Genomic DNA, 26,754 nt, shown 5'->3' with positions numbered 1-26,754 from the left:
GAGGGCTGGAGGCAGCAAATCCCGGGAAGAACAGGAGTTGTGCTCCGACTGAGATGCAAGTTGAATGTACACGTTCCTGTCCTGAGCTGGCGCCGGGGGTCTTGGCTTTGGCTGCGCTGGGGGGCTCTGGGCTGGGCAGGGGCTGAGCGGGGCCAGGCGGGCGCTGCCGGCTCGCTCCGGGCAGGATGCTCAGCAAAGGCCTTTGCAGAGCTCGGGACGAGCCTTTGGAGGGGCCGGACTGCCGGAGGGGAGGCGAGGGAGCGGCGCGGGCCGGGGCAGGGCTGGGCGGGAGCTCCACCCCGGCCGGCAGCAGCCGCGGCCCGGCGTCTCCCGGCATATCAGTGGCATATACAGTTACTTTGGGCTTTTTATACTGTTAACAAGTACATTCAAGTAACCGAGTTTGTGGGCTCGAGGCCGCGGCTGCCCCAGCGCGTGGCTCCCGGTCGGCTCCCGGCCGCAAACTGAATGTAGTTTTTCTACGCTGCCCCTCGCGTTGTCCCCGCGTAGTGTCGGTGTGTGAGAGGGGCCCCGGGACCCTCGTGTGTCGTGTTTAGGCAGAATTTCTAGTTTTCTTGGAGCTTGATGTCGGTGGCGTCCTCGGGGTGACGGGGCTCCCCTGAGGGCAGGGCCGAGTCCCTGCGGAGCCGCGGCCGCCGTCGGTGCCGGCCCTGCCGAGGCCGAGTGGCCGTGGCTGGGGGGCCCAGCAGCCTCCAGGCTCGGGAGAAGTGTCCCCCCAAGGCCGAGTGGCCGTGGCTGGGGGGCCCAGCAGCCTCCAGGCTCGGGAGAAGTGTCCCCCCAAGGCCGCGTGGCCCGCGGAGCCGGCGGGTAGGGGGGAAGCGGCCCCGGGAGGCAGCAGCACGGAAAGGGCTCTGAAGGGCTCCGGCTCTCCTCCCTCCCTCCCCACCCGAGCTCCAGCCCAGGCAGCGTTCGCCTTCCGCCCTCCTCGCACGGGTCCCGCCGGCCGAAATCACCCACGAGGCTCCACCGCGCCCGTCGTGCCCATCCCACCGCAGCGTTCGGCATCGCCCGCAGCTCCCGCTGTCCCGTAACGCAGAACACCGAGTCAGGAGCGAGGGGAGTGACCGCGGGGTGCGGGGCGGTGCGGCCGGGGAGGAGGGCTCGGGGCGCAGCAGCCCGGAGGCTGATCCCGGCTCTTGGCTCCCTCCGTGGTCTCGGGAAGCCACTCAACCTCTCTGCCTCAGTTTCCCCATCTGCAAAGGTGGGGGGGATTCAATTTTACCTCACCGGGCTGTTGTGAGGCGTGAGCAGCGCGTGACGTGTTCTCTAAATGTGACGTATTATTATTATTTTGTGTCATAGGATTATTCTGCAGGGGGTGCCCGAGGAGGGGGAGACTCCGCTGTCCCTGCGCCGTGGTGGGGGAGGCGAGGGCTGGAGAGGGGAGGTCTGTGCTTGGTGTGAGACAACAGCTCTGGGGGGGCCGGGGCAGAGCCCCCGGCCCGGGGGGAACCCACCGGTTGCTTCTGCCTTTGTGTCTCCCCTCCCCGGGGGCTGTAAGAGCGTCGTCTCCTTAGCAACATTTCCTGACTTGATGTTGTGATTTTACTATTGTAAAGGGTTGAAATAAAGCTTCTAGATGTTCCTCCTCAGGCTGGTGTGACTCTGTGGGGCAGGAGGGCCGGGCGGGGGGCGATGGCACAGTCCGGGGCACCTGAGGTGGTGCTGGCAGAGCGCTAAGGAGGGGGCTGAAGGAATTCGGGTGTCTCTGATTTCAGCCACAAGAGAATTTCCCTCCCTGGCTTTGCTCCTGCACTCAGAGGGGAGGGGGCTTTGGGCTGACACGGGGCCCTGCGGTGCCCATGGCACAGCTGGAACAGCTGGCACAGCCAACACAGCTGGCACAGCCAGAGGGCACCGGCACCTCCCAGGAGGTGCCCCTGGCCACTCACACAGATAAAGGTTTCCCACCTGGGCTTGGATGTGACCTGAGACCCCAACCAGGATTGGGACCCAAGGTCCAGGTCCCTATGGCTGGAGCAGCTGCTCCTCTGCCCCTCCTTGAGCGCTGCTGTGGGAACATCCCCAGCTGCCCCAGACACATGGGACGCACTGGCTTGGCTTCCCCAGGCACTCGGGGTTGGTTTTCCTGGGCACTGGGACACGCTGGGCTGGGTTCTCCAGGCACCAGCAGCACCAGGACCCATCTCGTCCCAGCAGCCCCCCCTCAGTGCCAGCCCCCTGTGCCCACAGCCACTGTCCCGTGGGGGTGGCTGGGGTCCCTGTGGGGGCACAGCATGGCCCGGCAGCCCCTCACTCCCCCACAGCCCCAGGGCAGCTCTGCACCTCTCCCAGCAGACAAGCAGCCAATGCTGCTCTTCCCTACCCAGGAAAAGGCACAAAAGCCAAACTTTGCAGAAAAAAAAAAAGTAAAAAATAATGAAGAGGACAGAGGCAGTTCCTACTCTATCCCTTTTTATTGTCTTTAATCTATGTTGTAAAAAGATCCAGTATCACATAACAGCCACGGAAGTATCCCAATATCACACTAGTTCGGAACCATTTAGACAATAGCTTAGTCTTTTTTTTTTTTTTGTCTTTTTTTTTAAACCTGCTGGAAGGGAAAACCATACTGCCCATTATACAGGCCAAAAGAAACAAACACTGGTCAAATAATAGTGACAACCTCAAGCAAGTGAAATGAAGATGAGCAGTTTGGAGTGACCCCAGGCTGCAGGACTCCGAGGGCCCCGCGCCGGCGTCCCCAGGGCCGGGGGGAGCAGAGCCTCGGAAGGGCCCCCCTGGGCCTTGTGCTGGCACAGCCACGGCGCCTTAAAGCCCATGAGCAGTAACTTAAATGGTAGAACTGGGAGAACCAAAGGGTGGCCCCGGGGGGCGCGGGGCAGGAGCCCCTGAGCCATGGAAACGGCCTCGCTCCCATTCCCGGCTGCAGGTACAAAGAGCGTAAGAAATGGGAATTAAAAAGAAAGGAGCCCAGGCCCCGGGGGGGCACAGCCCTGGGCACGAGGGCTCCCGTTACAAACCCCGACCCTCACAACAGCCCTGTGAGGTAGGTCACTGTCTTCTTCGGACAGAGAATCCAAGGCAAAGCTGGGACTAAACTCCAGATTCCTCAGTGAGTGCTGTGCCTGTCGCAATCCTCCTTCCACAGAATATGGTCCCTGTTCATAGAAAACAAAGGATTTTGTGCCTCTGCTCCTGGCTTCCTGCAGGAGCGGCGCTCACAGGCAGCCTGGCAGCTACAATCACGTCCTGTGTTGCACAAGGGACAGGGATCCGGCCTCCTCCACGTGGGGAGAACAGGAATTTTAAAAAAAAATCATAGGAACAACGCAAGAGGACGAGAAGTACAGGCAGGTTGGGAAGGACGAGTCACATCTCACACTCAGACACCACGACTGTGCTGGGGCTGGCAGGGCCCCTCGGATCCCACGTGGAATTCCTCTCCATCCGGTGCTTTCGGGGCTTCCTCCATGTGGAGAGTGGAGAGACAACGATCAGCGATCCCCTCCCTGCCGGAGCTGCTGGATCCACGATCCTGGCACAGCCGGGACATCCGTCCTCCTCTTGAGCCCAGAGCAGCTCTGGCCCCGGAGCGGCTCCAGCCTGGCCCCGTGGGGAGGGGGCAGAGGAGGGCCCGCAGCAGCCGTGTCCTTGTTCCCGGTCAGGGACCGGCGCTGGGACGAGCGGAGGAGGCGGGTGGGCGTCCACGGAGCTCGCGCCGGGGTCCGTCGGCACTCCCAGTCCATTCCCGGCGGGACTGCGCTGCTCTTCCCACGCGGTGACCGTGCACGGAGCCGACAGCAGGAGATTCAGACAACATTAATCTTCTAGGATGGAGAGAGATGACTTCACAAGGGATAAATAGAACTTTATTTAAATAAACATTTGTGAACATCTTTATACAAATTACAAGTCCCCACACGAGGCTGCAGCTCTGCCTACGAGCCGAAGCTGCCGGGAGGGCCCTTGAGCAGATCCACCAGGATGTCGAGCAGTTGGCTGTGCTGGTGGTGCAGGTCCCCGGGGATCGCGGCCATCTCGTAGCACAGGCACGTCTCCACCATCTTGGAGAGGGACACGCGGAAGTCGCGCAGCAGGCGGATGGTGTAGGAGTCCCCCTCCAGCACCAGCAGGTCGCTGTCCGTCAGGGACACCGTCGCTCGCCAGCCGTCATCTTGGGGGGAGGGAGAGCACGTGAGCGGGGCTGCTCGGGCTCCTCCGCTGCCCCTGGGGCAGCTCCTCCCCACACTCGTTTCAGCCAGGTCCGGGGACTCGACTGGGCCGACAGCTCCCACAAAGCCAGGCAGCTCTGAGCACGCACTGGGATCCTCCCCGTTTCCCACAGGAGGTGACTGACAGCACAGCCCTACTGAGCTCGCGGCCTAGAGACCGACTGCAGCACTGCCAAAACCCCAGGGGCTGAAGGGACACATCCCCAGGGACAAGTGGGATCCTACCAGCTCAGCTCCCCTCCCCAGGATGCTCCAGGCACAGCCCCAAGGCTCAGCCTGCGGGGGCTGGCTTTGTCTCCCTGCAGAGCAGCAGCCAGGAAGAGCTCACAAACCCTCACCTGCACAGCCCCACCACGGCAATGCGTGCCCAGCCCGAGAGCCTTGGGAAGCAGGAACTGGGGCCAGGGAGCAGGGGGAGCAGGGAGAGCAGGCTGGGCGCCCCCGGAGCACTCACCTCGCACGTGGATGTCAGTGTCGGTCATGAGCAGCACGGCCAGCGGGTGCACCTGGGACGAGTCCCGCACGAAGACGCCGCCGTTGGACTTGACGGCCATGAAGTAGGTGAGCCAGCGGCTGTAGAGCTTGGACGCCTCCCTGCAGGGGCAGCTCCGTCAGCCCGGCCGGGCCGGCACAGCCGCTGCCCCGTGGGACCCCCTCCCCGCTCACCCACCTGTTGATGGTGGACTTGTGCAGCAGCACGGTGCCGGCCTTGGTCCGGTACGCGTAACTGTTGGGCTTGAACTTCCCCTGGCGCGTCACCTTGCCTTGTCTCACCTGCCACGGGAGGGGACTGTCACAGCCTGCACCAGCCCCGGCAGCCACAGCCACCCCTCTGACAGGGGGAGGGGGATGATGTCCCTCCACTCCCAGGAGCTCCATGGCTTAGCGGAGCGCGTTCTGGGGTGACCACACCTGGCAGTCACCCAGTGCCAGGCAAGGGACAGACAACAGGAGGAGGAAGATGCCACCTCAGGCAGCAAACAGGAAGAAAATGCCACTCAGTGGCTCCCAGACCAAGTGACAAGAACCTGAGCATGGACCCAACACAAGCCGGGGTGGCCACTCCTCACGAGTGGGGATCAGGGACAGAGCACAGGGCAGAAGCCTGGCTTGGACACTCACTCCCAGGAGAGCAGAAGCATCTCTGCACCTCAGCACTCCGGTGACAGCAATCCCCAGAGAGCGATGGCAGCGCCAGTACCTGGATGAGGTTGGGGTAGAGCCCAGCCATGAGGACGCCCTTGACCAGTTCCTCCTCCTCGCTGTACTGGTTACACACAGACGAGGGCATGGTACAGTCGGATGGGGACGACACCAGGAAGGCTTCGTAGAGGTTCTCAGAAAACTGCTTGACAAGGCCTGGAGCGAGGAGACAGGCCCAAGGATGAGATTCACCCTCTCCTTTCCCCCATGGAATGAGTCACCCCAGCAGGGCAGCACCAGCCCAGGCTGGGACAGGAGACCTGTCCTGGGCCAAAGCCAGACGCTGCCCGGTGCCACGGTCGCTGGCCCAGCACAGCCCACTTGTGCCCCGTGTCCCTTCCTGTGCAGCAGCTGTGTGGGGCCAGGGGAGGGGCAGGATGGCCCCGAACTCACCGTTGATGAAGCGCAGGCTGGGCCCGTACAGGTAGTAGTCCTGCAGGTAGTTGTCCCTGGCACGGCTGTCCCTGCGCCGCAGCACCTCCTCCCAGCCCGCCACCGCCCGCACGAAGGCCAGGTGGTCACTGCCGCTCTCCCGGCTCAGCACGGCCTTGGCCTGGGACAGGGACACAGGTGAGCCACGGGCAGCCCCGCCCCCCGCTCCCTCCTGTGCCAGGGGGGCTCCTCACCTTGTCCACCTCGGCGCGGTTCTGCAGGCTGCTGCTGAAGGGGTCCCGCGTCAGGCACGACACGATGACCAGCAGGGGGTGGAGGCAGCGGTAGATGGAGGCCAGGACAATGGCCTTGGCCAGCCGAGGGTCCGTGGAGATCTGGGCCAGGCGTTTGCCCAGAGTGGTCAGGGCTTCCCGCTGGTCCAGCACTCCTGCAGGAGAGCCACCCACGTGGCACATCCATCAGCTCCCAGGGCAGCCAAAACAGGGCATTTGGGAACTGCCAGGGCTGGGAAGATTTGGGATGACCTCCTGAAGAGGCACGAGGACAGGGGCCTGCAATGAGCACGCAGAACCCCCCAGGTCTAACTGAGCTTAGGACAAAGAAACAGCTGTCACAGCCACAGGACCATCAACAAGGCCCGGCCCTCAGCTCCAGATCACCACTTCCCTTCCATCACCTCCCCACCCCTTTTTTTTTTTTAACCTTGGGAAGTTACCCCCAATTCTTAAGCAAAGCAGTGTGGGAAATAAAACAGCACAGAGCATGGGGTTTGGGAAAGTCACTATCAACTGCCATCCCCATCCAGGGACAATCCTGCCCAGTCTGCCCCACAGCAGCCTGGGCCAACTCCCACTTCCCACGTTTAGACAGCAGATGTGTTTCCATTGAGAATTAACTCACCGATCTCCTGCAGCAAGATCACGGCTTCATCCACAGCTTTGATGTCAGGACTGTCCAGAGCCTTGGAGAGAAACTCAACTGCCTGCAACACAGCAGGGAAGGGAAAAAGTGAGCCTGTTTCCCATACAGGTATGTGGGAGAGCCCTCAGGAACCCAGACTGCAACATAATTCCCTCTTTGTTTGCCTCCAAGGACATGAACTCAGCCCTCTCCATTCCTTCAGTCTTCCAGACACACTCTGTAATCTCAGAGATCGACAGAGTTCCTGGTCTGAACCTCCCTGGGCAGCACCGTGCTCAGCAAAGCAAGAACCCAAGCAGCAGCACTCTGGGTTCTTCCAGCTCCTGTCCCTGGGGCTCCATGAACCCTGCTCATTCCCTGCAGGCAGCTGTGCTCACCGTTTTCTCTGGCATGTGGATCTTGGCCTGCACCACCAGGTTCTCCAGGGGCGTGCGCAGGATCTCGGGCACCTGGTACGTGGGCATCTTGTCCAGGCGGCTGCGCGGGAACAGGTGGTAGGCGAAGCCTGACTGGCAGCGCCCGGCGCGCCCGCGCCGCTGCACCACGTTGGACTTGGACACCCACACGGTCTCCAGGCAGGACACCTGTGGGGACAGGAGCAGGGTGAGCGCTCCCACAGCTCTGCTCTGTTCACACCATGGAACCCCAGATTGGCTTGGGCTGGAAGAGACCTTAAAGCCCATCCAGTGCCACCCCTGCCATGGGCAGGGACACCTCCCACTGTCCCAGGCTGCTCCCAGCCCTGTCCAACCTGGCCTTGGGCACTGCCAGGGATCCAGGGGCAGCCACAGCTTCTCTGGAAAATCCATTTCAGCCCCTCACCATCCTCACAGCCAAGAATTCCTTCCCAATATCCCATCTAACCCTGCCTTCTAGCACTGGGAATTCCCCCTTGTCCTGTCACTCCAGGCCCTTATCCAAAGTCCCTCCCTTTGCCATCTTTCCACCCAGCCAAGAGAACTCAGACTCCTCAGGACTGATGAATGGTCCCACAGGGCCAGGGGTGCCTTTCCCTCTCTCCTGCCTCTTGCAGTGCCGCTCTCTGTCCGGCAGCAGTGCCGGGGCTGCATGGATGGGACCCAGATGCCACCTGCTGGACACCTGTCCCAGGCCCCATCCCAGGGCTCCCCATCCCAGCCCTGCCTCGGGGTCTGCAGTCTGAACTGAGATAAAACCGAGAAAATATCAAAGGGTTGGATTTTAACCAGAACTGCTCCAAGGTGTGAATGGCCACCTGGCCCTGGGAGATGATGTTCTAGAACAGGGGCAGAGGGATGCTCCCAGAATTCCTTCTCCCAACAGCAACAGCAGCACAGTTGCCTTCACCTTGCTACAAAGGTGTAGGAACAAGACCCTTCCCAGGGCCCAGCACTGCCAGGAACAGGCCCTGGGGCAGCAGATCGTCCTCGGAAAGCTGAGGAACAGGCTGTGGGATTGGGCCAGGAGAGCTGGAATTGAGCAGAATCTAACAGGTCAGGGCTGCCCTGCAAGGGCCAGCAAGAGATTTTTGATGAAATCATAGAAAAAGGCTGAAAGCAAACAGAAAAGCTACAGATGTTCTATGGTGAAACAGAGAGCTGGAAAGGGAGTAGGATTTGCCTTAAATTTGTTTGAAAAAACTCAGAATTTGATGGGGAGCCTGGCTCAGAGCTTGGACACAGCAAACACTGATGAGGAGCCAAACACTGTCCCCAAACAGGGACACAACGCCTGTGTCCCAGGGGCCAAATAGGAAGCAGCTCCATCATCCTCTTAATGGCACCTCCAACACTCCTCTGACCACAGCCCTCTCCAGTGCCCCAAATGAGTCAGAGGCAGCAGGGCAGCAGTACCTTGGTCTTGAGGTCGTAGCGCTCCTCCTTGTGCGTGCCACTGTCCACCACGTGCACGATGTCGTTGATGGTGATGGAGGTCTCCGCGATGTTGGTGGCCAGGACAATCTTCCTGACGCCTGGTGGAGGCCTCTGGAAGATGTTCTGCTGGTCCATCATGGGGATGTTGGAGTGCACTGGGAAATCAAAGCAGAGTCAGTCCCGCCCGGCTGAGATTCTCTTGTACCATCACCCCCTGCTTCCAGAGATGGGGGCAGAAATGGGGACACCAGCTACCAATGGTCACAGCCAGCAGCTTCCTGCCAGCCAGACCCCAGGAAGAATCTTCCACAAGTCATTTGGGAAGGCCTCATTTCAGTTGCTTCAACCTGTGGCTCAGTAGCAGCAGGAGCTCTGCTCACCTCATGTCCCAGAGCACCCCAGGAATATCCCTGGCAGAAATCCCACTCCCTCCCACAATCCAGTTCTGAAGCTGCCCCTCCTCAAGAGTCCCCTGGGGCAGGGGAATGGGGAATCCTCACTACCACCTGGGTCCACTGTCTGAAGTGGGTCTCAGCAAGGGCCCGTGGCTGTCCTGTGCCCCAGCTTTGCCCTGTCACAGCTCAGCGACGCGCAGGAATCCCCAGCAGCGGCAGAGGAGAACAGGCACCTTCCACCAAACAACACCTGCACTTATTAACAGCCCAGCTGCTCAAAGCTCTGCTCCTCCCTGGCCTGGTTTGACATTAAATAGGCAGAGCTGCTAAAAAACAAACAAAAAATGCCAAAACCCTAAAGAGCTTTGCAGAGCAAAACTGGCTTTTGTTATAAATTTCCTCCTGGGGCAAGGAATGTTAAATTCACTGATCAAAGCTGAGCTCTGGAGTTCACCTGCATCCCACAAAACAGGTCCTGAGATCTTTTCTGTGCAGGCTCAGCATGCAGCCACAACACTGCAGAACTGAGCTGCTTTCCCCTTGCCTAATTCCGAATTGCTGGAGGCAAATGGGAAGCCACTCTTTGATCACACACAGGAGTTACTCAGCCTCTGCTAGGAGGAGTTACTCACACTTACCACACACCATTACACAGCTGGGACATCAAAGCTTACCAGCACTGTACCAGAGCAAAGCTGAAGGAGCACATTGAGCCAATTGTCCCAGATTCTCCTGAATCCTGGGAAGAAGGGGCTGGCCCTGCCCTCTCACCTGGCAAGACGAGGTAGCGGCTGTTCTGCGAGCCCAGCATCTCCAGCAGCCGCTGCTGCACCCCTTTGATCTCCTGCCAGCCAGGGAGGAAGCACAGGATCCCACCTGGAACACACCGGCAGTTAAGAACACACAACCTCAAAATCCAGGTGCTTCTCCCCAGCTGGAGACACAGGTTTCCAGGGCAGAAAGCAACCAGGCTACCTGGGGTTTGACAGTGAATAGCCAGGAGCTTTGAAACACTTCAATCTCTTGGAAGTCACCTGAGAGTTCTGCCTTCTTCCCAAAAACATCACCCTCCAGGCAAGGGTATTTGACAGGATGGGGCTCCAACACAAAAGGCAATTGTGCAGCACAAGGCTGCCAGTGATGGAGCACAGACAAGTCCTAGACCAGCTGCCCAGGACACTGAGGAGTCCAACCCTGTCTTAGCCAAAGACTCAGAATTTGCTTGTGCCACATGGCTCAAGACCACTTGGATCAGCAGGAATTCAAGGAGCCCTTGCACAAGAGGCATCGGGGTGTGTCTGGAGGGGTTCCCTTTCTCTCCCCCCAGCAGAAGGAAAGAGCTCGAGGTGAGGCAGGACCCACCTGGCTCTCCGTGGGCATCGATTTGCAGCACGAGGTCAGTGATCAGGTCAAGGTCGAGGACACACTCATCGTCGGATTGCTGGGTGGAACAGGACAGGCAGGTCAGGGAGGTGTCAGCACACAGCACAGGGGCACCCTCCAGAGCACCTTCTGCAGACAGCAAACGCCTGTACTTGGACAGCCTGCCCAGGACTTGGAGCCAGGAGCCTGGTCTGGGCTCCATCTGGAACCTGCTCTGGTCACAACTGCTGCCAGAGAGAAGGCACAGTCCCTTCCCATTGTCCAGATCTCAGAGCTGAGATCTGTGCACCTCTGCTGAACAGCACCTCACAATTAACAGAATTCCCATGAGATACCTGTGGACAAACTGTGCCACATGCACCTGGGAGTTCAAATCCATCAGGCTCTGAGCAGCAGCTTCTGTATCTCTCAGTAATTTGGAACAGACCATTAAAGCGCAGATAAAATCCCTGCCACAGCAGAAACAGGAAGAATGCCCTGGAGGCACTGGGATACCCCAAGCGAGTTTGCTGATCATCCAGGACTGGGAGAAGTGGCTGATACTTCAGACACTTGTTCAGCCACAGGGAGGGATCTCTCCAAGGCTGGAAAAACGGGCTGAAAGACTCCAGACCAGCAGGTTGGACCAGAAAACGTCTGGAGATGCCAGCCAACCTCAGTGAGTCTGTGACTCCATGACCCACCACTGGTATAGGATTACCCAGAGCACAGCACATGTCTGGAGGGCATTTTCCAGAGGAACAGTCAGACTAGTTGCAGAAAGCAGCAGTCAGGGAATTCAGTCATGCAGGACGGTGAGCACTGAGGTAACAGTGCTGGAAGCCACAACCATCCCAGTCGTGGGCCATGCTTGCCCGGGGTGTGCAAACATCCAACTCTGTGTCTGTGTACACACAGCAACGAGCTCTCAGCCTACTCAAACATCAAACTTCCCATTAAAGGGAGACAAAAGCAACTCGACCTCAATGTGGAGTCATCTTCATGCATAATTTAATCAAACTGCTCTGGGGTTCTACTAAGCCGACTACACTTCACGAGGACTAACGTGGAATTAAAGCTAAGCAGTGTCCAACAACCACAGGGAAGCAGGAGCAGTTCCAGGCCCAAACTCTCCCCCTGCTGATAGGCCAGAAGCCAGTGCCCCATCCAAGGGGGACAGCTCCCCCACGACACTGCACACCCACCTTGATCTCGTAGTGCCGGTGCCGGTGCCGGCCCAGCTTGGCCAGGATCTCCTCCAGGTAGTATTCCTTCACCGGGTACATGAAGCCCGGCACCTTGACCACGGGGCAATCCCCAAAGTAGTGGGAGAAGCGCTGGTTGTCCCCAGTGGCGCTCATGAGCACCAGGCGCAGGTCGGGGTTCAGCTTCTGGATGCCTTTGAGCAGGATGAGCAGGAAATCTGTGTTCACGTCCCGCTCGTGCACCTCGTCCACCACGACGTGGCTGACGCCCTCCAGGCTGGGGTTGCCCTGCAGCTTCCTGAGCAGGATGCCCACAGTGCAGAAGAGCAGGGCCCCTCCCCGGGCAGGGGGTTTGCTCTCCAGCCGCACCTGGTAGCCCACGTTCTTCCTCATGTTGGGCCCCAGCTCCTGCGCCACGCGCTGGGCGACCGAGATGGCGCTGATGCGCCGGGGCTGGGTGATGACCACGTTGCAGCGCGCGCCGCGGCCCTCCAGGATGTAGTGTTCCAGCAGCAGCTGCGGGATCCTCGTGGTTTTCCCACAGCCCGTGTCTCCTGCTATCACCACCACGGGGTTCTGCTCGATGGCTGACAGGATGGTGTCCTTGTGAGGGTCCACTGGCAGCGGGTGGCTCTCCTGCCAGGAGGCTCCTCTCCTTTTCCAGAGGGCCAGCAGGTTCTGGCTAAGGCGCACTTCCTCTGCTTCCAGCATGGGGATGTAGGTCTTCCCCGTGATGGCATCGCTGATCGCACCGGATTCCTTGGTCAGGTTCATCATGTCATCAGCGATCCGGGGCCTGGACTCCCTGATGTCCACGGGATACTGGGAGAGAGCGAGAAAGTTGGCGAGGACAGCAAGGTTAGTACCGGTCCTAAGAAGGACAGAAAGAAACAAGTGCCTGGAACAGACTCAGCCAGTTTGGCTTGGCCAAGGCTCTGCCAAGGTCTCCTCAGATCTTAGGTAACTCAGCCTTGTTCGGAACTGAGGTTATTTAAAGTGAGAACTAATTTGGGCAGCCCCCTGTGTGTTCCTTGCTGCATTCCCTGTTTTAGGAGGGGTATTAGTGCTGCTGCCTGAACTGACAGGCACAAACCAGTAACTTCAGCTCACCAACACAACAGCCCCTCAAAGACAACTTTTGGAAACTATCAAGTTACACCACCACCCAGACACATAACTTACACAAAACACAAGCGTTTGGCTAAGCCAGAAATATTCTGTCTTGGCAAAAGAAAGAACAGAAGTCCCACATCCCACAGGAAGAACTACAAGGAGCAACAGGTCAGGAATTGTCTAGAACAAAAATCAAAGCATTGGCCCAGATGTTCACGGGATTAGAAGTTGCTGAACTTTTTATCAATCACAACTTTTGGATTCAACCTTAAGAGTCCTGGAGTCTTCCAAAGGGAAGGCCACTGCCCAGAAAGGGCAGCAGAGACTGATCAGGTTTTGTGGCAACAATCAAACCATGAATTCCCTCAACATTTTGACAGGAAGCTTTCAAACACATCCAATTCCTGAAGTGAAATGGGATCAGGCAAAGGAGATCCTCAGGGGGCTGAGCCTTACGTGGTTCAGGTAGTTCTCAATCTTGCGCAGGGTGGCCTCAGGGACTTTGATGTGGCAGGGCTTCCTCTGGTTCTCCCCCAGCTCCCGCAGGGACGTCATGTTGTACATGGCATGGCTCAGGGGGTTGTTGTTCTTGTCCACCAGGCCAAGGCTCTGCAGGGAACAGGCAAACAACACCATCAGGTCTGAGGCTGCTCACACCAAGGGCTGGTATACAGAGCACCCGGATCCCATGTTTGGATAGGCCCACTCCTTACCATCCCAAATCCATCAATTCCTGCCTTTCTTGCCACAGCAAGAAACCAGACATGATCCCACTCCAGCTCTGGAGAACCAGACACACCAGACACAACACTTGCAAGGTCTCAAACAGTCCCATGAGAGGAACAGCAGACATGACTGCAAAACCCTCTTGTTGAGTCCCTTGCTGTGGTTCTGGCATGCTGTGAATCCCAAGGTTTGGAAGTTCATGTTTATTAAGCATTAGCTCATTAAGCAAGCCAAAGATCAGGAAGTTTCCGGCATCCCCTGTCAGGCTCAAACCCAGTGAGTGATGTGGGAGGAGCTGTATCCACAGGCACATCCCCAGGGGATACAGGAGCCTGGGGCACTCACCTTCAGCTTCTGACAGGCCAGAGCTGCTGCTTTGTTCTCGGCCTCCACCTTGCGCCGGCCCTTGGCAGCGAAGGTCATGGGGCAGGGCCAGCGCAGTGTGAGCTTGCAGATCTTGGTCTTGGTGCCCACCGTGCGGAACTGCATGTACTCCTGCAGGAACGACAGCACCGGGCTCTGCAGGACAGCCTGGGCCCAGAGGGACCACCCTGCCCAGCCCCTGGCCCTGCCCAGACACCCCAGCAGCCCCAGCCTGGGCACCCCTGGCAGCGCTGTCCAAACGCTCCTGGAGCTCTGGCAGCCTCGGGGCCGTGCCCATTCCCTGGGGAGCCTGGGCAGTGCCCAGCAGCCTCTGCGGGAAGAACCTTTCCCTGCTCTCCAGGCTGATCCTCCCCTGGCCCAGCTCCAGCCACTCCCTGGGTCCTGTCCCTGTCAAAGGGAGCAGAGCTCAGAGCTGCCCCTCAAGAGGAGCTGCAGCCCCTGCTGAGCTCTGCCCTCAGTCTCCTCTGCTCCAGCTGAACCAACCCAGTGCCCTCAACCACTCCTCGTGTGGCCCTTCCAGACCTTTCACCACGGGGTTTTTTGCTGGATTAGTTGGATTTTTTGGGATTTTTTTAAATGGAGCACTAGAAGGAGTTTACTGCACTGAACTCCACCCCCTCAGCTTGCCAGGCGCTGTCTAAGCCAAAGTGAGAGCAAGCAGCTGTGGGGAACATCCTGAGAGCCTTGGGGTGGAACTCAGCTCCTTTCTGCTGAACACCTCCTGGGAAGGAGGTGGGTAACACATCCCGGGAAGGAGGATCACCAGATACGGGCAAGAATCGAGCTGTGGAAAGATTCCATCAGCACAGAAGCTACACATTGCTCCCAGTAACACAAACTTGTGCTTGTTGCAGATATATGGGGAAAGGAAACCTTAGATAGTATCTCCTTCATTCAGACAGCAGCTCCTCCACTGCCCTGGCCTCAGGAGCAACATTCCTCATGATTCTATCAAGACATTCCCTCATGTCTCACCACAAAGTCTTTTCTCTGCTGTTCACACTGATTTCTCTAGGTCTAGTTCTAACTTCCCTCCTCTCCCCAGTTCTGCTGCCCAAAGAAAGCACTGAAAATGATTCCAGTTGGAGCCCCTGAGCTTTGTCCCTGGCAGGGGTCAGACAGCACCTTACCTTGACTGTGGAGGAAGAGGTTGCAATCTGAATCACTTGGGCCAGGAGATTTTTGGGAAGTGGGAACTGCGTCAGGGCACGGATGGCGGTGTTGTCGTCTGTCATTTCAATGGAACTCCCTCCTCGGCTGCATGGAACATGAGGAGAGTTGGATGGACAAATGCCCACTTGTGCTCAGACCCACTCCACTCCAGGAGTGCTGCTGAGCTCTGAAACCACTCAGTGAAAGCCCAGGTAATTCTGGTCATGTGCAGAGTCCAGCTGTCCCTTGCTACTAAAATCTGTCAGTCACGACCACCCAGCCCAGCAAAGCCACCTACTACAGAGTGATCCAACCTTCACACCAAGGCTACAGACTAAACAGCTCTAAACAGATTTAATTAATAAATAATTCTGAATAAAAAACCCCATCACTGAAATAACCACCATCACCTACATCTCTTACAGATCTTGCTCCTGCTGCCTATTAGAAATCCAAGATCTGTGCTCATAAAGTCAAGCAGGCAGCTTCAAGCAGGGGATGAAAAGGAGCATATTTAGCACTGCCCTCAAAAGCAGGGTGGTCAAAACCTGGTGTAAGTGCACATGCACCACTTCTGGGGATGGAAATGTCCTTAGGCACAGAAGACTGGAGGCAGTCTCTCCAGAGGGCAGAGCTGCAGAGAAGAAGTCTATGCATTCCCTGGATGGCAGCCAGGTACAAGACCAGGCTGCCCCAGTATTCCTCTGGCCCATCTCCAGGCCCCCCCCAGCTACAGGAAAACCCTCCCTTCCCTCTGCCCTGGCTCAGCATTCCCAGCCAGACCCACCTGGCGTCTCTGCCTGGGGTCCGGGCGTCCTGGTGTGCCATGGGCAGGTAATCCGAGACATCGATCGCCTCCTCCTCCAGCTCTCCTTCCTCCAGCTCCCCCTCCTCCAGCTCCCCTTCCTCCAGCTCCTCTCTCCTCATGGCTTTGGGCATCCTGCCCTGCTCCATGGGCTGGATGGCATCATCGGGCTCCATGCGGCGCCAGCAGGTGGACAGGTCAGCGAGGGAGGGGCCGGACTTGGAGCGCCACTTGCCCTCGGAGCACCAGCGCTCGTCGGGACAGCCCAGCTGGTCGGCCAGCAGCCGGTACTTGGCCGCATCGAAGAGCTCGTTCCGGGGGCCCAGCAAGCCCCAGCCCTGCAGGAGACAGGGGCAGCTCTGGGAACACCCCCCTGCAGCTCTGGGAACCCACACCCTGCTGGGGACAGCGGGGCAGGAGCAGTCCCCTCCTCTCCTTCCCCACGCAGAGAGAGAGCGAGGAAAGGCACTTTCAGGAACTCTGAACTTTCCCCCGCCACTGTTCTGTACCAACGGGAATCTGGTCCCTGCCCTCCCTTCCCAGGGCATGCCTCTCAGCCCCACACAGCTCCTTAGAAAGGGTGGGCCAGGATTTATTGGGGTTTTACAAACTCTTGGCTATATTTAGAACCCTCAAGTTTTGAAATCACCCTCAGAGCAGGAAATGCATCTTTTTGGGAAGGCTACTCTGAACTGGCATAATCTGGGATAACACAGGATGAGAATTCAGGGAATGGTTCATCTTTCATTTCCCAGGAAGAGTTTTTTGTACAAGCAGCAGGAAAATGTCCCTAACCTGGCAGATTCTGAAGCAGGCCTGCAGTAATTAAACACTCTCCTACCATCACCATTTAGGACTGAACCTTGCAGGAAGCTGCAGACATACCTGGAGTGCAGCACACACCATTTCTTACCAGACTGCTGCAGTAAGTTCTAGCTTTAATTTTCATAAATTAAAAGTTACAGCTTTAGACCTTTTAATGGCCTTAATGGGCCTGTACTATAAAAAGCTGTATTATTTTGTGCTGTGGAAGTGCCTGAGACACCAAAGTTCACCTGGCTTGCTGCTCTACTCAAAGCCTCTGTATTCACTCTCTGCACTAAATAGATGCTATTAATTTTCTTGAACTGATGGCTTTTTAAAGCAGCATTTGTAGCTCTTTCTATAGCTGTGATCACACAAGGCCTCCATCACAAGGGTCTTCTGCCAGCTTCCAGTTTAGCTGGCAAAGAAAGCTTTGCATGTTCAATCTGTGGTTTCAGGGGCCTGGGTTTTAGTTTAAGCTCTAAACTAAAGTACACTTCAGCCATTTCCAAAATTTGGGGAAAATGTGTCAATAGGGTATTTTTCTTTGAAGTTTCCTTTGAAAACTTCCAGGCTCTCAAAGAAAGCAGGGAACAACACTGGACTAGGGAGGATAAAACCAGGATGTTTTCCCAGTGAACGCTGACTGCGTGAGGTGGAATCAAGTCAGTGAGTGAAACAAGTTTTGCTGATTCCAGGATTAGAGGACCAGCTTGAGCAGCTGAGGAAGCTGAGTTTTCACACTGTCTTCCTGAATTTCTGAAAACTGGTTATTTCCTCACAGAGCATTCTGATCTACAAGCAAACCAAAACCTGTCTCACTGTCAGAGCATGCACAGCATCTTCTCCTGAGCAGAGAGATATCCCTGTTCCCATTCTACACACAGATCAATGGGAAACTCTCAAATCAGTCTCACTTGCTCAAGGTAACAGGGGCAGAGCTGGAGATAAAACTGCATCTTTTTCTCAGCTATAAAACACCGTCGAGAGAGACCTTCAGAGTTTTACTGTGCCTGTTTGATACTGGCTGCACACAGCCATTTCTAGCCATAAGTGCCAAACAAAGCATAACTGTCAGAGTAACAGCAAAACACAACATGTAATTGCCACGCTGGCTTTGATGAAGAGGAAACAGGAGGCTCTGAAGGTCCTACAGCTGCAAACACACCCAGCTGTGCTGGCAGAAGTGGGAGTAAGTGACCAGCAAACCCACCTGAGGGATGCTCTACTCGCTGTAGATGCTGGGACTAAGGAGCTGATTAAGGTCCAGGACAAAAGGAACAAAGACCAGGACTACCTGACGCAAGCGGGATTTTAAGCTCAAATGGATTCAGACTCAAGACTTCACCCTCTACCCCTGACTACCAGAGGGGCCAACTAAGGGAGTGCACAGGCAAAGAGAGATGAAAGAGTTCCCATCACCAGGCCAGGCTGGCTGCACACTGCAGGGTGTGTCGGGCCAGCTGAGCAGCAGCAGAGCTCACCTTGAAGAGCTGACACGCTGCAGCCGCCGCCTGCCGCTCCGCATCGATCTTCTTGGTCCCATAGCCCTCCACTTCCACATTCTTTGGCCACTTTATGTGGAGAGTGACTTTCTGAAAGGCAAGGAGAACCAGAGAATGAGCCAGGGCAAGCTCTCCCCTCCACCAGAGCACACCCACTCCAACCATCTCTGCACTCCAGGCAAAGAAGAGAAACACAGAAGAAAACTGTGAACAAAGTGTTGTCTGGTCCCTTCACAGGAAGCTCCACTCCAGGAGCACTGAAGGAAAAGGCTGAGCAGGGCCCAGAGGTGCCACAGCCCCACAGGAGCTGCAGGGCTGAGGTCCAGCATGGGCTGTGGTGTCACAGCGTGTCAGCACCGAGGGATAAATGCCAGGAGGTCATTACAGGAACAATTCCATTCCAGGGCTGTCCCTCTGCACTCTGCAGCACACCAAAGTGTGCCCCGGAGCAAGATCCCCTCTCCAACAGCTTCCAGCTGCAACAGCAAGGAAATCTTCCCAACTGTCTTCCTCACTGTCATGGAAGCAGCACAGGGTTGCCTCAGCTCCCAGGCACTCCAGCACTCAGTGGGCACAGGAGCACCCAGCTCCAGCACAACACAAGCACTGGCAGAACCACAGCCCCACCACAGCTCCTGCATGGGAGCATCCTCCTGGATGGGAGCACTAAATCCTGCAGAGAATGCTGAAAGATGAAGCCTGCCCTCTTCAAAGAAGTGCTCCAAATCAAGAGCTCGCTCAGCTGCTGGCCCTGCAGATGCCACAAGGCTCCAGGAGGGAAATGCCTAAGGAATTCTCTCCTGTTTCTGCAGCACAGATGAAAGGCGGCAATGGATGGATCCACTGGGGAAGCCCAGCCTCCAAGGCTGGAGCACAGGCTCCTGACTCTCCAGCACCTGGCTGGCTGCCTTCCTGCCCCTGAACCTGGCTCTCTGCAGGGAATTACTATGGATTTTGCCTCGGGGCTCTGCCTGGAAAGCACAGACCTGCTGGGAAAAAAGGTGTCTCAGAAGGCCAAGTACTCACAAACCCCCTGTTCACATCCAACAAAAGCTCTCCAGGCTCTCACCTGTCCTTCTGCCCACATCTGCTGGCTTGTTTTTCTTTGTGAGCCAACCCTCATTTTTTTCCCAGGGCTCCTTTATCTCCCTTATTGTTTTCCTGGTTTAGTTTTTTGTTTTAATCTGAAGTTACTCTGCACATTAATCTATTTAAGTGCTGGCAAGAATGGGAACCAATTACACAAACTGAAGAGATGAGGCACTGCCTGGGGTATTCCAAATTTTAGGGATGAGGCACTGGCTATGGTATTCCAAAATTTAAGTTAGGAAACTGCACTACTGCTTGAGAAAGAGCAAGAAAAACAAACACAAATAATGAAGAACTCTGAAGTAACATTACTAATGTATCCCCTAAAATCCAGGGATGCTTAAGAAGGATGTGGCAATAAAAACTGTCTGGGAAATTTTAGACAGAATGTTATTGGAAAATGTTAATCCATCAGAACTGAGTCTTTTCCTGGAATGTGGGTTACAGTTAAACTTCAGCTGGAAAGGGCTTTCAGCTCTGGAATGAGAGCTGGTGTGACAGGAAGAGGCAAAACCTTGACCATGGAGCACCATTAGGTAGAATTCCTGCTCAGTTCATAGCCCAGACCCAGATCTGGGCCTCTGGCATCCCAGTGACAGCTCAAACTACCTGGAAAACTGTTTGCTTGGGATTCCTCCACTTCATTTAACAAACAGGCTGTATTTCACCCTGCTCTTAAATACTATTAGAAGCCTCCCTCCATTGCAAACAAACTCCTCTTTTCCGGTTGCAATTGGACATTTTTGGCTTCGGAATTTTTTCTATTGGAATCCACAATCAAATCTAGGGTTCCTAAGGGCTAGAATACAGCTTTTAAATCTTAATTTTCTAAGGTAGTAGGACACCTTTAAGCACATTTAAGCACAGACTCTGTGTCTTTCTGGTGAGAAAGGCCAGATACAACAAGTCACTTAAAAGAAAAATATCCACACAAAAAGAGGAACAGCCCCTGCATTTATACACCTTTAAAGCATATGGAGATCAGGAAAAATAGCAAGAAGTGAGAATATTTCTTGTTTGAAACTTTTATGTGGAATTAAAACTCTTCTGTGATTTTCTCTAGGAAAGTTACTTCCAGGATTAGCAGTTCCGTGGCTCCCTTCCCACTCTATGTCCAACACCCCTCCAGCAGCACGGGATTACCTTTTTCCTTGGCCCATTAGTGTGGATGTAAACCAGCTTGTCCCTTGCATGGGAAATGCCCAGGGCTCGGCCAATCACGCTGTTGAGCAAGTTTTTAGGCTGTGGAAATTCCTTTAGTAAGTCTCTGGAATCTGGAAAAAAAAACGAAGAGGAACTAAATGTCTCCCAGTTGCTGTGCAGTCCCGTTCAGAGGCGCGTTCCAACACCAGCTCCCTGCGGCTCCAGGAGAGCCGGGCTCGGGGGGCAGGCAGAGGGTCCGGTGCTCACCTACAGCATCTCCAGGCACCAGCAAGGTCCTGGATCCCTGAGGCTGGGACAGACCTCCAGGATCATCGAATCCACCCTGTGCCCAATCCCCACCTTGTCCCCAGCCCAGAGCCCTGAGTGCCACCTCCAGGTGTTCCTTGGACACCTCCAGGGATGGGCACTCCAAACCTCCCTGGGCAGCCCCTGCCAAGGCCTCACCACCCTTTCCAGGAGGAATTTCCCCAATATCCACCCTGAGCCTGCCCTGGCCCAGCCTGAGGCCGTTCCCTCTCCTCCTGTCCCTGTTCCCTGGGAGCAGAGCCCGACCCCCCCGGCTGCCCCCTCCTGTCAGGGACTTGTGCAGAGCCACAAGGTCCCCCCTGAGCCTCCTTTGCTCCAGGCTGAGCCCCTTTCCCAGCTCCCTCAGCCGCTCCTGGGGCTCCAGCCCCTTCCCAGCTCCGTTCCCTGCCCTGGACACGCTCCAGCCCTCAAGGTCTCTCCTGTCAGGAGGGACCCAGAGCTGCCCCCAGGATTCCAGGGGGTCCCTCAGCAGGGCCAGCACAGGGGACAGTCCCTGCCCTGGGGCTCTGCCCACACTGGGGCTGGCACAGCCCAGGGGCCATCGGCCTCTTGCCCACCTGGGCACAGCTGGGCTTGTGTCCAGCAGCTGGCACCAGCATGGACCCAGTGCCTTTCCTCACCAGCTCTGTTTGTTATTCCTCAGTATCAAAACCCAACTGAGCAATAACAACTTTGAACAGTTTGGGTGTTTGCAACGTCCCCCCCCAGCCACAGGTTAAATCCAGGGTCTCACAAGTTACACGTTAGATCCAGCCAGCAGTAGAAACATGAAAAAATGCCTGAGGACTTCATCCTGAAATGACTGGGATGGCTGGATTAGAGCCTGGGAATGTGGTTTAATCTGAATTGCTTGGAGAATCCCCTGGAAAGAGGTTTGCCAACAGTGTTTGGAGACACAGCAGCCCCAGAGGCAGCAGGACAGAGGGCAGGTGGGACTGGCCCCAGCCCCCACAGGGAAATGCTGCTCAGGGTACAGCAGGGAGGGGATGCTGATGATCAAATCAAATCACTCATTTAAAAAAACAACAGTAATAAAATCCCACTGCCCCCAACAGAGCCATGTCACACCCACGTCCCAGGTCAGTCTCCTCCCTGACCACCTCCAGCAGTTTCAGCAGTGAGGGAGCTGCTCCAACTCCTCTCACCTGCATCACTGCCATGGCCAGCACTGGGAAGGGCCTTTTCTTCCAGCAGCAGGTCCAGTGAGATCAGATCAATGGGATAACAATTCCGGATGTTCCTACACCTCACAAACAGAGAGGTGGCACAGCTCCCCGGTGAGGAGAGGGGCAGCTGTCCCTTCTCCCAGGCTCCAACACCCCCACTAACCCAGATGTGCAAGGAGACGACCTGCAGCCCTAATCCCACAGAAAACCAAGGCAGGAAAAGGGAACACACACGTTTTTGCTGGGCTCACAAGTGAATCAGCCAGCACAGTCCTGCAGGTACCAAAAGCAGCACAAGGGAACAGGGAGAGGGATGGGGTCTCCTGCTCTGCAGCAGCAAGCACAGCTCATCCCACACTCAGCCTCATCCCACACAAACTCCCCGGGCAGTCAGGACTTGGGTGACCTCCCTGCAGACCACCCTGGGGGTGAGCATTCCCTTTTGGAGGGTTTCTGAACTCCCTGCAGGAATTCAGGGCATGTTTCAGCAATGAATCAGAAGCCACCACAGAGATCAGCAGTACCACCAGAAACCAGAATTTCTGACTGAGCCACCAAATCCAAGGAGAAACGAGGAGCCAACAGTCACTCATCAGAGCATCACCAAGATGTGCCACCGTGTTCTGCTGGAAACTGATTCTGGAGCTGCTGTCATAAAGACACAGAGGAACTGCAGAGAATCCCAGAATGGTTTGGGTTGGAAAGATCCTTGAAGATCTTCCATTCATTTATTTAACAAATGGGCAGGGACACCTTCCACTAGACCAGGTTGCTCCAAGCCCATCCAACCTGGCCTTGGACACTTCCCAAGATGTTCAAGGCAAGAAGAATTTAGGAGAGACTCTGTCACACAGGCACGTGGAAGAGATGCTCTCCAAGAAGCTGTTCATCATGATGATGTCCTAGGAGGGCCCAGCTGGAAGCTGAGCAACTGGGAAACCATGGGAGATTTAGAGAAGGCAGAGTTCTGCTGTGCCACTGGAGGCCTGACACTGTCAGCCTGGGGACACTTGGCTAACGGAGAACAAAAAGCCACTGCTGATCCCATCACCCTCTCTGGCAAAACCCAGCAGGCTGATCCACAGCTCAGCACAGAAGATTCACTGGTGACACTCAGTTTTGAAACTTCTTCTTGCAAACCATAGAAGAACCACCTGGATCTTGAGAAATGCTTTCAGTAGCCTTGGATAACTCCAGGAGAATTGCAGGAATTACTGTGATTTACGACCACGATTTGTCCATGAATTACCTTCTATATATTGGCCAAGGGAGCAGGAAAATGGTCTCAGCCTAACAAAAAACTACGAGCCAATTTTGTGTAATTATACAGCAAATGTGCTATTTCTATCTACTCAAGCAAGTTTCTCTATATTCAGACTTTGGCCTGCTCAGGAAAACTGGAAAAGCATCCAAGATTTTGGCACTCCGCAGTTCTATTCCGTTCCACAGTGGTGGGACAAACGGAGGGAGGAACAGTAACACAAGTCCCAAATGCACCATTCAATTCACTTAATAAAAAAAGAAAAGCAGAAAGCAAATCTCCAGCACCAGCATGGTTATTTGGCTTCCAGCTGTTTCCTCTTTCAAAAACAATAACCTGGGAAATTCTGTGATAGGAGGTGTAAGAAGCACATTTTTAATACCCCCCCAAATCCAATTACCTATGACCGAGGCAGTTTCTCACATTCTAAGGTGACTCCTCAGTGAAGACTAAATATTTAATCTGCTCTAGAGGGGAAAATAGGATCTCTGACTAACAAAGCCCAGTTCTGGTGACAGCTCAGGCTTGGAATTCCCAACAAGGTGCAATGTTTTCTCCCCAGCTGAAAACACCACATCCAGCAGCACATTCTGACTGTGTCAGGGGCTGATGGATCACCTTCAGCCCATTCCTGCCCCAATCCCAGAGCTGAACGGATCTTATCCTGCAGGAAGCCATCCCTCCCTCGGAGCTTTTAAAGAAACAACCCCAAACTGCAGAACTGGATTTGCAGAATGTTCCCTGCCAAATCAGATTTCTCAGCATCTTCCTCCAAGGAGTGTCTCAGTTCTGTCACAGCTGAGAGTGGATGTTTGGGTGGGAATTGTGTCAGTGGGAGCACAAGGAGTACAGCTCAATACTCCCAAAACTGAGCCACACATGACACCCAAACAGCTCTAAGATCACGAAGGAATATTAAAAGCCTGTCTTGGAGAGCAGACAAGTCAGGGTGGGGCTATCAAAGAAGCCAATTAACTAATTAAAGTTCCTCAAAGCCAGTGAGCGCTTTAGGTTAATTCAATTGTGAAAGTCCAGGATAATTGCAAGCTACACTGAAAAACACAAAAACCAAACCCCAAAACCAACAAACCACCCAGCTGGAGTGGCCCAGCCTCCTACAAACCCCAACAAATCTGAGTGAAAACACTCCTGTACGAGAGCACAAACCAAACAGCCCAAAGTCCTGTTCAAGGAGGACAGAGGAGATACATCAGTTTCTCTCTTCTCTCCAATTCTGCTCCCTGGAAAAGCAACAAATTAGCACCAAGGACAAGCCAGCAATGACAAAATTCCTCAAGATACAACAAATTCAAGTAATAAACCCGAAAGTGTTTCCAACACATCAAAAATCCCCAAAAAAGAAAAAAAGCCCTGTGGGTCCACAATATCCATCTCACAAGGAATTAGCCCAGACATGTTCCACTGCAGAGATGGAGGGAGACACAGAAAGTTCCACCCAGCAGCTTAGCTTCGAGTACCCCAAAACATGGCTTTTTGGGGAATTTTGGGGGTTTTAAACCATCCCCAGCCATCCTGAACATGGCCCCTTTCAACACACACAGACTAAAACCCACACACAGCTCCTGGCTGAACAAGAGCTTAAAAACCAGGAAAACTGAGCAGGTCCCTCCAAAAGCAAGTGGGAACAGCTGAGGAGAAGGAGCAGTGGCCAAGCTCCCCCTCGGAGCCACTGGGGCTGATCAGGAACCTGCCCTGCTCCAGGAAGGGATCCAGAGCTCCAGCCCAGCCCAAATTCTGCTCTGGTTCTACAGGACAAATTTAATTAGTGACAGAGGAGGGTTCCTGGAGCAAACCCGAGGGCAAGGGCACGTCAGCCTCGGGAACGAGGGGAAGTGACTGAGCTGCCCAAATCCCACTGTCTAAGCCAAAAAAGTGAAGCCTCAGACAACAACACGGATCTACCAGTGACTTTTTGAAGCTGGCCTCGGGTCCGGGTGGATTTTTCCGTATTTGTATCCAAGGCTAATAACAAAGCAGCCAAACGAGGATGGCTAAGGAGACATCAGCCCACAAGCTGAGGGTGAAGAACCAATCTCAGAAAGAGGTTTTTCAAATGACATTCATGATCTCCACGTGCTCAAGTAGCAGCTGGACAGGTAGGGCAGGTTCACGAGACCCTGAGGGCTTTTATTTGTTCATCCAAAAACAAATCCATTATTGGAAACAATCCCAGTATCACCACACTCCCATCTCAAGAGCCCTTCATGGTCAATCCACCACATAAACTGGGAGGGCGAGTGAAGTGAAGACCAAAAATAAAAGTACTCGGGCACTGCCTGAAAACACATTACAAAAAAGTGCTGACGGACGAAATACAAAAGAGGAAAGAAAAAAAAAAATCCTGGTTTATTCCTTTTCTCAGGCAACACCTGAAGCAGCTCATTAAACAATAATTTGGGGTGGCTCAGCACCTGCTTTAGCAGGGAGTTAATCTGCTCTGTTGAACAGCTTGAACGTAACAATTAAAAGACCATCCCACTATGAACGCCAAATTAAAGCTCAGCAGCTTCTGAAAGACAAATGGAACCAAGACCCAAAGAATCCTGAAATTACAGAGAAAATAATAACTTTAAAAGTGCTGGAGAGTGGGAAAGAAGCACCGACCACAGAAGGATAAGGGTTGAGAAAAAGGGAAAAGTTCTATTGTAACAATACCCCAAATTTCCAAAACGCAGCCCACGAAAGAAAACTGAAACCAAAACAGTGATTTTCAAGGGAAAATGGTTCAAGTCACAACCTCTGGCACAAAAGCACTCGCATCTCTCTAAGCTCCAAGTGCTCTCCACACTCCATAATCCAACAAAAAGCGATTCAAAACGTGACACCAGACCCGAGTTTTAAACATTCTTTCACAGCAGTGACGATTCCGAGCAGCGGGAAGGCATTCACCTTCCCACCTGGGCCCACGCACCACTGACAGCCAAACGGGGAAAATCTTCCAGGCTCTGGCCAGAGACATCACCCCTGGCCGGCTTTAGGGACGCTGCAGTACCGAAGGCCGGATGCTCCAGAGCTGTCGGTGTCTCCATCGGCGTTTCCCGGGCTCTCCAGGTGGATCCAGCGGGATCCCGCGCACGGAGAGGCGGGGAACGGCCCTAACGGCCCGCGCTGCCCGGCGCCGCCCGAGCGCTTCGCAACCCATCCCCTTTCCCTGACACATCTCCACGGGGGATTTTCCTCTCGCGTCAGCGACGGGAGGCGGCCGGAGTTTCGCCCAGGCCCGGCTCGGCGACCTTGAGGGGAATCACCGGGGAAACCCAACTCCGGCCAACAAAGGGCTGCCGGGGCGGCTACAAAGCAGCTCCGCGGTCCCCCCCGGCGCCCCCCGGTACCTGCGCAGCTCGGCGGCTCCTCTCCCTGGCCGCGCATCCCGGTCCCGGCAGAGCCGCGGGAAGGAAAGGAGGGATGGAGGGAGGGAGGGATGTGGCGGCTCCCCCGCCCCGCCGCGGGCCCGGGCTCGCCCCTCCCTTCCGCTGCGCGAGCGCCGCGCGGGGCGCCGAGAGCCGGCCGGCTCCGCTGCTCACCCTGCGCTGCCTCGGGCTCCTCCTCCTCCTCCTCGTCCCGGCGGGGCTCGGCGGGCCCGCGGGGGAGCGAGCAGAGCCCGCGGGGGCCCGCGCAGGGCCCGCGGGGGCCGCGGCAGAGGCGCAGCGGCCCCGCCGCCTTCCCTCCCTCCATCCCTCCTTTCCTTCCCGCGGCTCTGCCGGGACCG

The 26,754-nt window shown here is 55.5% G+C and overlaps 1 protein-coding gene across 1 annotated transcript; it reads right to left on the bottom strand.

Moving 5' to 3' along the window:
* Window positions 1–2,419: 2,419 nt before the first annotated feature.
* On the bottom strand, window positions 2,420–26,485 carry DHX30 (DExH-box helicase 30). Its single transcript, XM_042022289.1, has 19 exons — window positions 26,378–26,485; window positions 20,271–20,401; window positions 18,018–18,128; window positions 15,712–16,067; window positions 14,903–15,029; window positions 13,734–13,883; window positions 13,119–13,271; window positions 11,550–12,371; window positions 10,345–10,423; window positions 9,754–9,858; window positions 8,567–8,742; window positions 7,112–7,318; window positions 6,714–6,795; window positions 6,047–6,240; window positions 5,814–5,973; window positions 5,419–5,576; window positions 4,888–4,991; window positions 4,672–4,811; window positions 2,420–4,159 (listed from the first exon to the last, which is right to left on the bottom strand). The coding sequence occupies exons 1-19, from the start codon at window positions 26,412–26,414 to the stop codon at window positions 3,924–3,926; spliced, it is 3,528 nt and encodes a 1,175-aa protein (XP_041878223.1). The 5' UTR covers window positions 26,415–26,485; the 3' UTR covers window positions 2,420–3,923.
* Between the last annotated feature and the right edge of the window lie 269 nt (window positions 26,486–26,754).

The sequence above is a fragment of the Corvus kubaryi genome, unplaced genomic scaffold (assembly GCF_017639235.1).
Source record: "Corvus kubaryi isolate FWS band 111438036 unplaced genomic scaffold, C.kubaryi_AGA036_p1.0 37193, whole genome shotgun sequence".
Taxonomy (NCBI): Eukaryota; Metazoa; Chordata; class Aves; order Passeriformes; family Corvidae; genus Corvus; species Corvus kubaryi.
Note: the sequence above shows the minus strand (reverse complement) of the source record. Positions and strands in the feature narration are given on the sequence as shown.

What these genes read in the sequence shown, in the direction of transcription:
- DHX30 (XM_042022289.1), bottom strand. Translation starts at nt 26,414, where the DNA reads ATGCGCGGCCAGGGAGAGGAGCCGCCGAGCTGCGCAG. An exon ending in GGAGCCGCCGAGCTGCGCAG is followed by an intron (nt 20,402 to 26,377) that starts GTACCGGGGGGC and finishes TTTTTTTTCCAG; the next exon opens with ATTCCAGAGACTTACTAAAG. An exon ending in GCTACGACCTCAAGACCAAG is followed by an intron (nt 7,319 to 8,566) that starts GTACTGCTGCCC and finishes CTGTCCCCACAG; the next exon opens with GTGTCCTGCCTGGAGACCGT.